General features: G+C 49.5%; 1 protein-coding gene across 1 annotated transcript in view; it reads left to right on the forward strand.

Moving 5' to 3' along the window:
- Positions 1-8401, forward strand: part of TRPC7 (transient receptor potential cation channel subfamily C member 7) — a 127154-nt gene extending 118753 nt beyond the window's left edge. The window contains exons 11-12 of the mRNA XM_057748479.1: positions 5870-5945; positions 8109-8401. Of these exons, the coding sequence (XP_057604462.1) occupies positions 5870-5945; positions 8109-8278 (246 nt within the window). The 3' untranslated portion in view covers positions 8279-8401. The remainder of the gene's footprint in view (positions 1-5869; positions 5946-8108) is intronic.
- The last annotated feature ends 2558 nt before the right edge of the window (positions 8402-10959 follow it).

Consider the following 10959-nt stretch of genomic DNA (forward strand, 5'->3'; position numbering starts at 1 on the left):
AGTCATCCAGGTATAAGGGATGGTGACTTGGATTGGACTGAGAGAAGGGTGATGGAGAAAAGCTGACTGACTCAATATACATTCTGAATGTATTGCCAAAGGGATGTGATACAAACCAACAGGCACAGGGTAGGGAAAGGCAGGGATCTGTCTTAAGCTACCAGGTGGATATTGATGTTTTTGGTAATTATAAAAATTAGGAGAACTTTTGTGCTTGCAGATCTTGCTTTGCTTTTGAAAATTAATGCGAAATCTCTGTATCAGTTTGAATCAGCCAGTGACAAATAGTTACTACAGGTTATTGACTATAAAAGTACAGGCCATTCTCTTCCTGCTTTCCTACTCCCAATGACCAGCAGTTTTATCTGTGCTGACCATTTCCTATCAGATGTAAATCTGAAGCTGTCCTGAATGTTCCTTTGGGCCAAGGTGATATGTCCCTGGTGCCACCATCCCTGAGGGAGCTATTACAGACTTAGCATCTTCCAGACACAGGTCTCTAATTGAATCTCCATCCGTATTTCAGAAGCTAGCTGTGCAGTTAGGAGGAATTAAGTGTACAATTAAGAAATGGCTCACCCCTCATAGTACTTATAGTTTTATCAGATGACATGGGCTAAAAATTGGCAAAGGGCAAATCTTGTATTTAATTGTGTGCAAAATTGGACCTGACCAGTTTGATCTGTGTGAGTTATTTTATAGGACAAATCCTTTGGTAAGGGGAAGGATTTTTATTTCTTAGCTTCTCGGAGAGAAGTAGAGATTATCTGTGTCACAGAAAAGATAGAAAACCCTAATGGATTAGGGCCAGATTTCTCCTGGGTTTTGAGCAGAATCAGCAACTAAGATCAAGGAAGACAGCTGAGGTGGTGAATGTCCTGTACCCAGGATGAATCCTTTATGAATGAGGCTGTGTTGCAGAGCAGTCTAAAAGCCATCCCTATTCTGTCTTTCATCATCACTGGCTGAGTCCCTGCAGCCTTCAGTCTCCCCAAGAGCTTCCTGCTATGATTACCCAGATGAGCCGGTTGCAGCTTCAGGCTACTGATGGCCTGGGAAAGCAAGCTCACCCTGTGTTTCGTGAATCCACCAAGAAAAGCCTGGGGTGACTTATTCAAATCATTGTCACCAAAAATGAAGACAGAAAACCTGGGCCAGGGGACAGCAGAGGGAGACGGCTGAGAGGACAGTGGACAGAGCAGAAAGCATCTTGCATTTGCACATTCACACTTTGCTCAGCCCTTCAAGGTCAAGTCTGAGCATCTTCCTAAGCCATCATCTGCTCAGATAGGAGTAAACGTTGAGCTGACAGACAGACAGCTGAGAGCAGACCAGACACTAGGGTATGTATAACCTCACACATGCCCGTGAAAGGGGCAAGATCTGTAAGCCCACTGAAACTGAGCGAACTCAGGCTCCGTGGTGAAGACCACACGGCTAGTTGAAGTGAGATGATCTGACTCAGAAGGGCACCCCTCCTGCACCACAACACGCTGCCAGGGCACTGGGCCCTTATTCCTCTTCATAATATCACAACAGAGCCTTCCTGGAGCCTGTCCTGTCTGTGTCTGACAGCCACTGGGAAGAGCTCTATTTGAGCCTGGGGGAGGAAGCAAGGAACAGAAGGCGTTTTTGTTATCACAGGGCAGCAGTCAGTGCAGAACGAAGGATCTGGGCAGGGATCTAAAACTGGCTCATCCGTTTTCTTGGGCCGACCGGCGGCCTTCCATGCTGCTTTGCTTTCCTCCCAAAAGTGCTGAGAACATGAGGAGCCCAGTTCACTCCCTCTTTCTCACCATCCAGGCTGTACCCAGGGCCTCCATCTCATGGAGCGCATATGCTGTCAGCTCTTGCTGTCCAGGTTCTGAGACATTCTGGAGCGATGCCAATAAGATAAAAGCACCGTGGTTGATGCACATGTAGTGGTTAAGCTTGTTTCCACTGTGTCTCTAGCAGATCTGATTGATTGCTCAAACTTAGCTTGTTGGGTGTTTATTTTAAGCTTGTCATTCCTTCAACTTTTTAGGGCTCTCAGTTATAAGGGAAGGCAGTTCCTCCAGACTTCAGAGGCTCTCTGCTTTGCTTTTCTTAGGCTTCCAGGGGTCTGAATGGTTATTTTTCACAAAAACGGTTCCTTGCTTTTGTAATTCTTTTTCCCCCCAATCTGGGCTCTGTGGACATGAGACCAAACAATGGAACAAAACCATGATACCAGCAAAATGGCCAAAGTATGCTTCCTATCAAAGCTACCCTTGACCTGTTCCAAGATGTGGTGTGTCCACTTGGGATATGTACAAACCTTATATACTCAGTTTCTGAGGATACGTTTCCTTCATGGGCACAGTAAACAAGCTGCATCGCAAGTGAATTGTAGAATCCAGGCACAGTCTATCACTGAAATAAACCCCAACCTTTATGATGCAATCTCTTCCCCAAAACCCAGTGGGGAATCCTCTTTTTTGCCTTTTCTGTAGGGATCAAGCCAACAGGATAGACAGCTTGCCAACACTGATTTCTTCTGTGCTGGGGTCTGATAAACCCCAGTTTAACAAATGACTTATCCTGCGATGCATTTTGTCCACTCTCTTCCAAATGTTCTTCAATCTCTCTATTCCTGGGTGGCAGCATTGCTGCCCTCTGGATGCTACTTGGTTTGCCATGTTCAGCATGTGTGTTCCCTTCCTTGTCTCTGTCCTCAGCTGCCCTGGCTACACAGACGGGTCCCTTCCATTCCCTCCTCACCAGCAACAGCCAGAGGCCACCTGGCTCTTGGAGTCTGGGCAGGGGAACTGTGTGCCTCCCTGGACGTGGGCCTCAATGTCACAACCATTCTTACCCATTGGGCACCTCGGTATTAGTTATTTTGCCTGAGTAAGATCAGTAAATACACTTATCTCTAGTACTTGCTAAACGCCTCAGGGCAAAGTGAGCCAAGTTGGCACTGACAAGGGCATACTAACTTGGGGAAAGTTTATTATCTTCATGAAGTGAAAACTCTGTGGAAGATGGCCAGGAAAGATCTCAAACTCATCACAAAGGTTCATGCTTTTCCCCCACATAGTGAAGTAGGAGAGGCTTTTGATGTCCATCTTTTCTGCAAACAGAGATCTTCTGAAACATCTACCTTAAGAGAACTTGGGGCCTTTTCTAACCATTTCAGACTTGCTAGGGATGAGACTGGCATCTTGCTCCTGAAGATCCCAAGTTGTCTAACATGAATATGCCAGAGGCAAGGCTAGGTCCTCATCAGGGCATGAAGTCTCTAAGCAACTGACAGGTGGTCACACTGTACTCCCTTAATGTAGCTGTCACTCCTGGGAGTGAACTGGGGTGCGGAGGAAGGTTAGAGGGTCCCTACATGTCTGCTGTGCTCACGCGAGTCTTCTTCCGCATTAAACCTCTAAAATCCTAATCTGTGTGAGAGGTTTCAAAGTAAACTTTTGCTGCTCTCCCCTTGGAGCTGCAAGTCTGCAGAAACCATGGCTCAGATTAAAAATGCCAGGGTTCAAGAGTAAGCCTCGGGCATTTAGGACAATGACATACCAGTGACCCTCTTCTGCAGAGTAATGATCCATCCTCTGAAATCTAGCCGAGGCTTTTTCTTGCATAAAAGATTTTGTGCTTTGTTAAAGGACAAATTGGTACCCAGAAGCGGCCCAAGCCCCTGTGACCAACAGGAGCCAGTTTCCTGTATCTCAGCTCTGAAACCATCGTGCACTTAACTTTTTTCTGAAGCTTGGATGAAGCTCCAACTCTGGTTTCCATTTTGGTTAAATCCCAGATCTGCCACTTCCCGGCTGTGTGACCTTGGAGAAGTAACCTCTCTCTCTGAGCCTCAGGGACCTCATCTGTAAATGAAGACAAGAACCCCCATCTCACCTGGTTCTGGGAGGATTCCACGAAGTCATTTTGTCAAGGAGGCTAACATAACTCCTGGGCTGCAGGAAGTACTCAATACATTTGTATTCACATAAACACATAGTGTGAGATCTTTTAAAATGATCAGCCTAATCATGTGGCACGATACCACAACGTGCACACGAAGCCTGGAGGACAATGACTGCTGCCGTAGCTATGAAAGGATTCGGCTCAGCTCCATCACAGAAAAGGGAACTCTTCACTTCCATTCTCTGGCTTATAATTTTACATTGTAAATATATGTCCCTTCCATTGACAGATCCAGAAATGGAAGGACCTCTCATTCTTAACGTTTTCCTTTAAAAAGGCAACACACTTTAACTAGATCCCCTTGTCTTATGTCAGTCTGAATCTTTGCAGTAGAATAATTCCGAATGCCTCATTCAGTAAGACTGTTAGATACTTGGGTATCTGGTTTGTTGGGACTTTTCCCCCATGAGAACTGGTTCAGGACAAAGTTTATTTTGTTTTGTTTTTCCAATTCAAAGTGAAAAAAGCATCGAGTCCCACAAAAGGCACAGATTCTTAAAACATAGGTAACCTGCCTTATTGACGATAAGAACATCAGTGAAAAGCCTGGTGTTGCAGTTTAACCACTAACAGGACAAGACCCAGGCCTCTCGGAGAAGGAGCAGCAGGGAGGTAACTCGCTAATTAACTGTTCTGCCTGAAATTAGAACAGGACTCAAACCACAGAGCCAAGAGGACCACCAGCAGGGGTTGAGGAGGGGCAGAAGTGGCCCACGTGAACGGGCTCAGAGCTCAGTGTCAAGAGCTTTCCCTGGGGCCCAGTGAATCATGGAATCACAGGCCTGGAGAAACCTCCTTGGCAAGGTCGGCACCATTAAAGCCCCTGAGGGAACCACCAGTTGGTGGTGATAATGAGATCAATCTCCCAGCTCTCTGCATCCCGGCAGCTCACTTCTCTTTCACTTGCAAGCTTTTCCTGAGCCCAGGTAGTCAGAGAGAACTTAGCCACCTGCTTGACCTCACACGGCAAAGCTGGGGACAGAACTCGGGGCCCTTCAACTTAGCAAATGCCAACTCCGTCCCCTCAGTCCTCAGGGTGAGCAGGTGAGTCAGTCTCAGGAAGGGATGCTGAGGAGCAGGGAGTCCCACGCTGTGCAGTGCTGCTCGGCTTCTACAGATGCAGAAGGCTCAGCCACCAGAACATTTTTAAACCCTGTGATTTCACAGAAACCCTGGAACGACTAGCTGGCAAAATCCAAAGTTCACCTCTTGCAGTCTTTCTTACACTTGGCTCTATTCTTGGTGGCTCTTAAGTGTTTGTTCCTGCCTCCTTTGCTTAAAGAATCTAGTATCTGCATAATAAGTGGGACCTCCAGCATGACTCTACAGGCGGGCAGTGAGATTTCAGGGAAGCGGTGTCTTGGCAAAACCTCTCAAGCTCGGCTGTCTCTGCCTCTGGTAGGAATTTTCCAAATACAGTGACTGGTCCTCCACGCCTGGGCCTCCACGTGGGCTAAGCGAACCTCCTCTCCTGCACAGCAGCTCAGCAGGAGGCAGCTCCCTCTGGGCTGGCCTGCTAAGACTTCCTTACTATTCCCTGATCGCGTCTGTTGTTGAAATACAAGAAAGTGTTTCAGAGCCCCAGGAAGAGGGCATGATGGGTCACAAAGGCCAGGGTAGAGTCAGGCCTAGGACCCTCAAGCAGCACCCATGGATCTCAGGTGATTCTCTCTCCGTGGCTGGGCCTCCTGCCACTGAGAGTACCCTGTTCTTACATCCTGGGCTCAGGTGGTATTGAGCCCAGAGAGACTGGAACCTCCCCCACTAGGCAGGGCACCCTTCAAAAGCAAGGCACAGGGCGAAGGAGAATCCCCAGCTCTGACGGGCAGTCTGTGGGAGGGAGAAGTCACACCTGCAGCACACAAGCTGCCTCTGTGCTCAGCTGGGCGTGTTTGATCCCTTCCTCGTGTTCACATTTCAGAAAATCATGAAACGGCTCATAAAAAGATACGTCCTGAAGGCCCAGGTGGATAGAGAAAATGATGAGGTCAATGAAGGTAAGAGATTGGATTCGTTTCCTGTAGGGTGGAGGCTGGACGGGGTCCCACCAGGCTAAAGTCAAAGTGTTGGCAGCGGGGCTGCGTCCCTGTCTGGAGGCCCTGGGGAGGCTCGTTAGGGTGTTGGCAGAATGCGGGTCCACACAGTTGTAGGACTGGGGTCTCTGTTCCCTGGCTGGCTGTCAGCTGGGACTGCCCTTAGCGGTGACCTTAGGGCCCCTCCATCTCTGAACCGGCAACAGGACGTGGAGCCCTGCTCACAGAACTGTTCCCCCTCCCACAGTCACGGCTGCCGTGAGTCGGCCTCACGTCTCTTGAGCTCAGCATGGCCCCAAATTTCTCATTCCCTGAGCACACATACAGATAGCAGCTGACTGTACACCTCTTTCAGATTCTGCTACAGCCCTAGCTGGCTCTGTCCTGTCTCATTTCCTGGCTCTCGGAAGCTACCAACCAGCAGTTTCTCAAAGAATCCCCCACCTCAGCAGCACTTGATAAAACTTCAGATCCAGGGCCCACCCAGACCTAACGAACCGGCATGGCCGAGGAGTCCGCATCGTCATAGGAGCACCAGGTCACTCTGATGCACACTGAAGTTTGCCAGCTACATTATTTTCACTGTTTGGGTTGTTTTCCAGTCTATTTGAAGCAGTTACTCTTAGGTGAAAAGCAAATTACCATACACCAGGTAATTAATCTTCATGAGACACCTGGGACAAATATTTGCTACCTAGAAACAGCCTTCTCCAAGAGTGAAGGTATGAAGTCTCTCCCTCGCTGGGGCCCCAGGGGCCTCCCAAAGGAGCCTAGTCGTTTAAGGAAGCGACCCTCTGCTTTATCCTGGGACATGCCCAGTGCAGCCTCAAGATCAGCAATGACCGAATGCCCCCGGGGCTGACAGTGTCTAGGAGCTGAGCAGCAGCCCATCTACCCACCCCAACGGATGGGTCGCAAACATAAAACTGCCAGATACCTTGGCAACCAGCCCCCCACAGAGTGTAATATAGTTGACAGGAACGTAACTGATTATAGACGGTGGGGCTGCTCAGGTTTCATGCCACTAGAATCACACCATGAAACTGGGGCTCAGCGAAGCCCCCAGGAAAAGAAAAAAGGTAGGTATGCCTTTGTCAAAATTGGCCAAACTAGGGACTTCCCAGGTGGCGCAGTGGTTAAGACTCTGCGCTCCCAATGCAGGGGGCCTGGGTTCGATCCCTGGCCAGGGAACTAGATCCCACATGCATGCTGCAACTAAGAGTTTGCAAGCCACAACTAAGGAGCCCACCTGCTGCAACTAAGACCCAGCGCAACCAAATAAAACAAACAAAACTGGCCAAACTGTACCTTTAAGATCTCTGCATCTTCTGCGTGTAAGACATACCTAAGGTATGTAAAATAGGTATGGCTATGTGTTCCCAGGTAGTGGACTCCCACTTAAGTCCAGTACCTCTCAAACCAGGAGAGAGCCTTTTGACTCCCCTTTGTGGTTAATAAGAAGATTCCCCAGGGCCATGTGGATTTCTAACCATGTGGTTCACTGTGGAAGTAAGTGGAAGACCCTACCTGTTAGTCCCTTGCTAAAGGAGGAGGAGGAGGCAGGCCTTCCACAGTGCAGTGGTGAGGCATGCTGCTTGCATGGTCTGGACAGACCCTGCTCCTGCGAGGCTGCCCGGCTCCACAGTCACGTCCACTGTGCTGAGCTGATCCCCTCAGCCTTTTGGGAGTTCCTCCTCCCTGCAGATAACAACAACAGAACAAAACATGGAGCGTCATGAGAAAAAAAATGTCCCATTTAATGAGGGTGTTGCTCAGAGTCTTGCAATCTGCTTTTAATGGCTCCAAAACCAACATTCTAACAATCATGATAAAACAGGTGTTAGCAGTTCACAGCCCTTATCTTGATTCCTCTGTCTACCTCAAACCTTAAAGGAGAGCTTGACCAGGAATGGGAGGAGAAGGTCTTAAGCAAATAAATGATCCTTCATATGTAGCAGCCGAGTGGGATGTAGGTCGTCAAAACTGAGCTCCCATCTTCTGACCTCTGCCCTCAGTGGGCTGGGCCAGTAGCCTGACATTCTGCTGGAAGGATGCACGCACCAAATGCCTATGGGATGAGCCCCTTCTGCAGGCTGAGATTCACCAAAATCTCATCTTCCCTTGCAGGTGAACTGAAGGAAATCAAGCAAGATATCTCCAGTCTGCGCTATGAGCTTCTTGAAGAGAAATCTCAAGCTACTGGTGAGCTGGCAGACCTCATCCAACAGCTCAGTGAGAAGTTTGGAAAGAACTTAAACAAAGACCACCTGAGGGTGAACAAGGGCAAAGACATTTAGCAGCCTGCATCGGCACCTGTGACTTCTACCAGCATTCTAAGGCCAGGTGGGATGCCCTGGCCACCAGCCCTGCTGGGGAGGGGTCCCAGCCCACTCCTCTAGGACTCTAAGGGGACCCACTGGCTCCATCCTGACCAGCCTTGCTGACATCTGCAGCCCAGTGGCGTGCGTGGACCTAGAACTGCTGTTGAATCTAGGCTGTTGGGTAAACTTGACCACAGGAGGAGGGGAGGAAGTACCCCCCGACACATGTGACACTGTCCAGTCCCTGTGGCCAGCGCAGGAAAAGGCCATCTCGGATGCACACTCGTGCCCTCCCACTGCACACAGACTGCAGCGCTGTCTGCGTCCAGCAAGACAAACCACCTCATCCCACGCACCCCTGCTAACCCCCTCCTTGCCACCCACACACATCCAAAAGAACCGGGAGGTGACCTGTGATCTATTCTTAAGTGCCAGATGAGAACACAGATAGCCTAATAGCAAAATAGTTCTATTTGTTTATATTAAAAAAAAAAAAGATTTAAAAATCCTAAATCAAAAATTGTACTGTAGGTAGCACTGTTCAGAGAACAACAAAATCCAAATGATGTATTTTTACCTTTATTAAAATTATCTTGTATTTACTATTTTTACCTGAAATGGAAAGAAATAAAATTACCTCATAACAGCCTGGGGAGCCTCTGTGGATGTGCTGCCCTCCTGTTTTCCTGGGTCCTCTCTGGAGCTGACCTTGGGCGTCCACAGAGCAGCGCTGCTCTGGGAGGAGAATGAGCGGGGTGGGGGGGCCAGGTACCAACCCCGTGAGGGTCAGGCAGCCAGGACCCCCACCTCCAAGCGTCTCCTCCTGTCCCCAGACCTAGTGACCCCAACCCTACCAAGGTCAGGAGGGAGGCAAAGGAAATGGTGAGGGAAGCGGAACATTTTCTCCCACCTCACCTCTCCCCCTCTCCCCCTGGGTGGCAGGGAAGGGGGAGCCTGATGAAAGGAGCCTGAAATCTTTCCAAAGGGGCCTAGGTGTGAGTAGGAAGAGCAGCCACCAGAGGGCACCCCAGTCCTGAGCAACGCCCTTTCTGAGCGGGCTGGAGAAGATGCCACTGGGCCCCAAGGATCACTTACTTGTAACACCAGCTGGATGTGTTGAGCTCAGCACGTGCTGTGTACCAGGCACTGTGCTGAGGGTTCTGCGTGCATCAGTGCCCTGAACCCTTACAGCAACCCTATGAGAAGGAAGAGGATCCAGGTCACAAATTCAGATGCCTTGCAGACACCCTGGATGGGCAAAGTAGGTGTGTGCGTGTACATGTGTGAATATGGGCGTTTTCTATGTGTCTACGTGTGTTGGGGCTTGTGTTTTGTGATATGCAGTAAATCTTCAGAGCTAAAATTGTTTCCTTAACTCGGCTCTAAGAAAAGTGCAGATCAAATGGGGTGATAAACAGAACTGAACTGGTCCCTGCACTGAGGTGGCGGGGAGAGGCCGTGACAACCCGGATGCCCATGCCCTACCTAAAGCGGGAGTAAACACACAGCCCAGCTAATTGTTGCCGTAAAGAAAACAGGCCCAGTTTTGGCAAATCGTCCCCATTTCTAGGGGGATAAAAGCCCACATTTGTTGGGCCTTGGCAGCCAAGGTGGGTGACTTGAAAAGATGCCCTGAAATGTGACTCCAACCCAGGCCTTCCTGGCACCAGTACCCAGTGCTCAGCAGGAAGGAAGCAGGAGTGTCCAACAGGGACTGGGGGCACAAGTAAGCACAGGGGGCCTTACAGATGTAAACTCCGTTCCAGGAGTTTCTCACCTGGAGTCCATGTGAGTGTCCGTGGATGGATTTCAAAGAAACTGCACATCCTGAAGTGCCCAGCAGATCATGAGCTTGTCTTTGTGAGAGTGCATTATTACGGAGAGCACATGTGCAGCTTTTCTCAAATGCTCAGCCACTTACCCCCCTCCCCTCCCTACAGCCGCAAAGCCTGAAGACAATGACAATCCCTTCCGCAGAATTTCCTGAGTCCCCTTGCCAAGTACCAGGGATGAGACACATGTGTGTCCAGTGGGGGATAAATCAATTACTCTTCCCACAAAGCACATCAGCTTCCCTATCCAGGGGACAAATTACCAATACTTGTGGAAGATTTCCTTTCGGACCCCTCACTTATCGTCATCAGAATGCTAATAGACCCTTCTCAGATGCATTATTCAATTTCCCTATCTGCCTTCTACCGGAGGCAGCGGGCAACCCCATTTCCAAATCCTGGGGTGCCCTTTTCCCATCAAACCTCAGTCTCCAATTTGCCCCTTAAGGAGATAAAGGAAAACAAGTCCCACTAAGTAATTGAAAACTGGAAAGGAAAACTAGCAGCACCCACTAGGCTTTGGCTGCCACGTCTGGGAGGTGACAGTAGTCCAGGAAAGGATTCAGGTCTGCCAGAGGTGTGTGGGGGAGGGGAAGGCCGCCTCTTTCATGAGAAGCTGCTGGAGAGGCCTTGGACCTGAGGGCTGGCAGAGCTATGAGCCTGGAGCCAGGGGCAGGCACTCAGTGGTTTTCCAGGCGCTGACAACCTCCCTCACTTTCCTCCGCTTCCTTGGATCCTGTGGAATTAGCCAGGCAGAAGAAGCCGTTCTTGGAGGAACAAAACAGGAGACAAAGAAATGGAGTCTGGGAAGGGCACAAGGACAGA

The sequence above is a fragment of the Hippopotamus amphibius genome, chromosome 1, assembly GCF_030028045.1.
Source record: "Hippopotamus amphibius kiboko isolate mHipAmp2 chromosome 1, mHipAmp2.hap2, whole genome shotgun sequence".
Lineage (NCBI taxonomy): Eukaryota > Metazoa > Chordata > Mammalia > Artiodactyla > Hippopotamidae > Hippopotamus > Hippopotamus amphibius.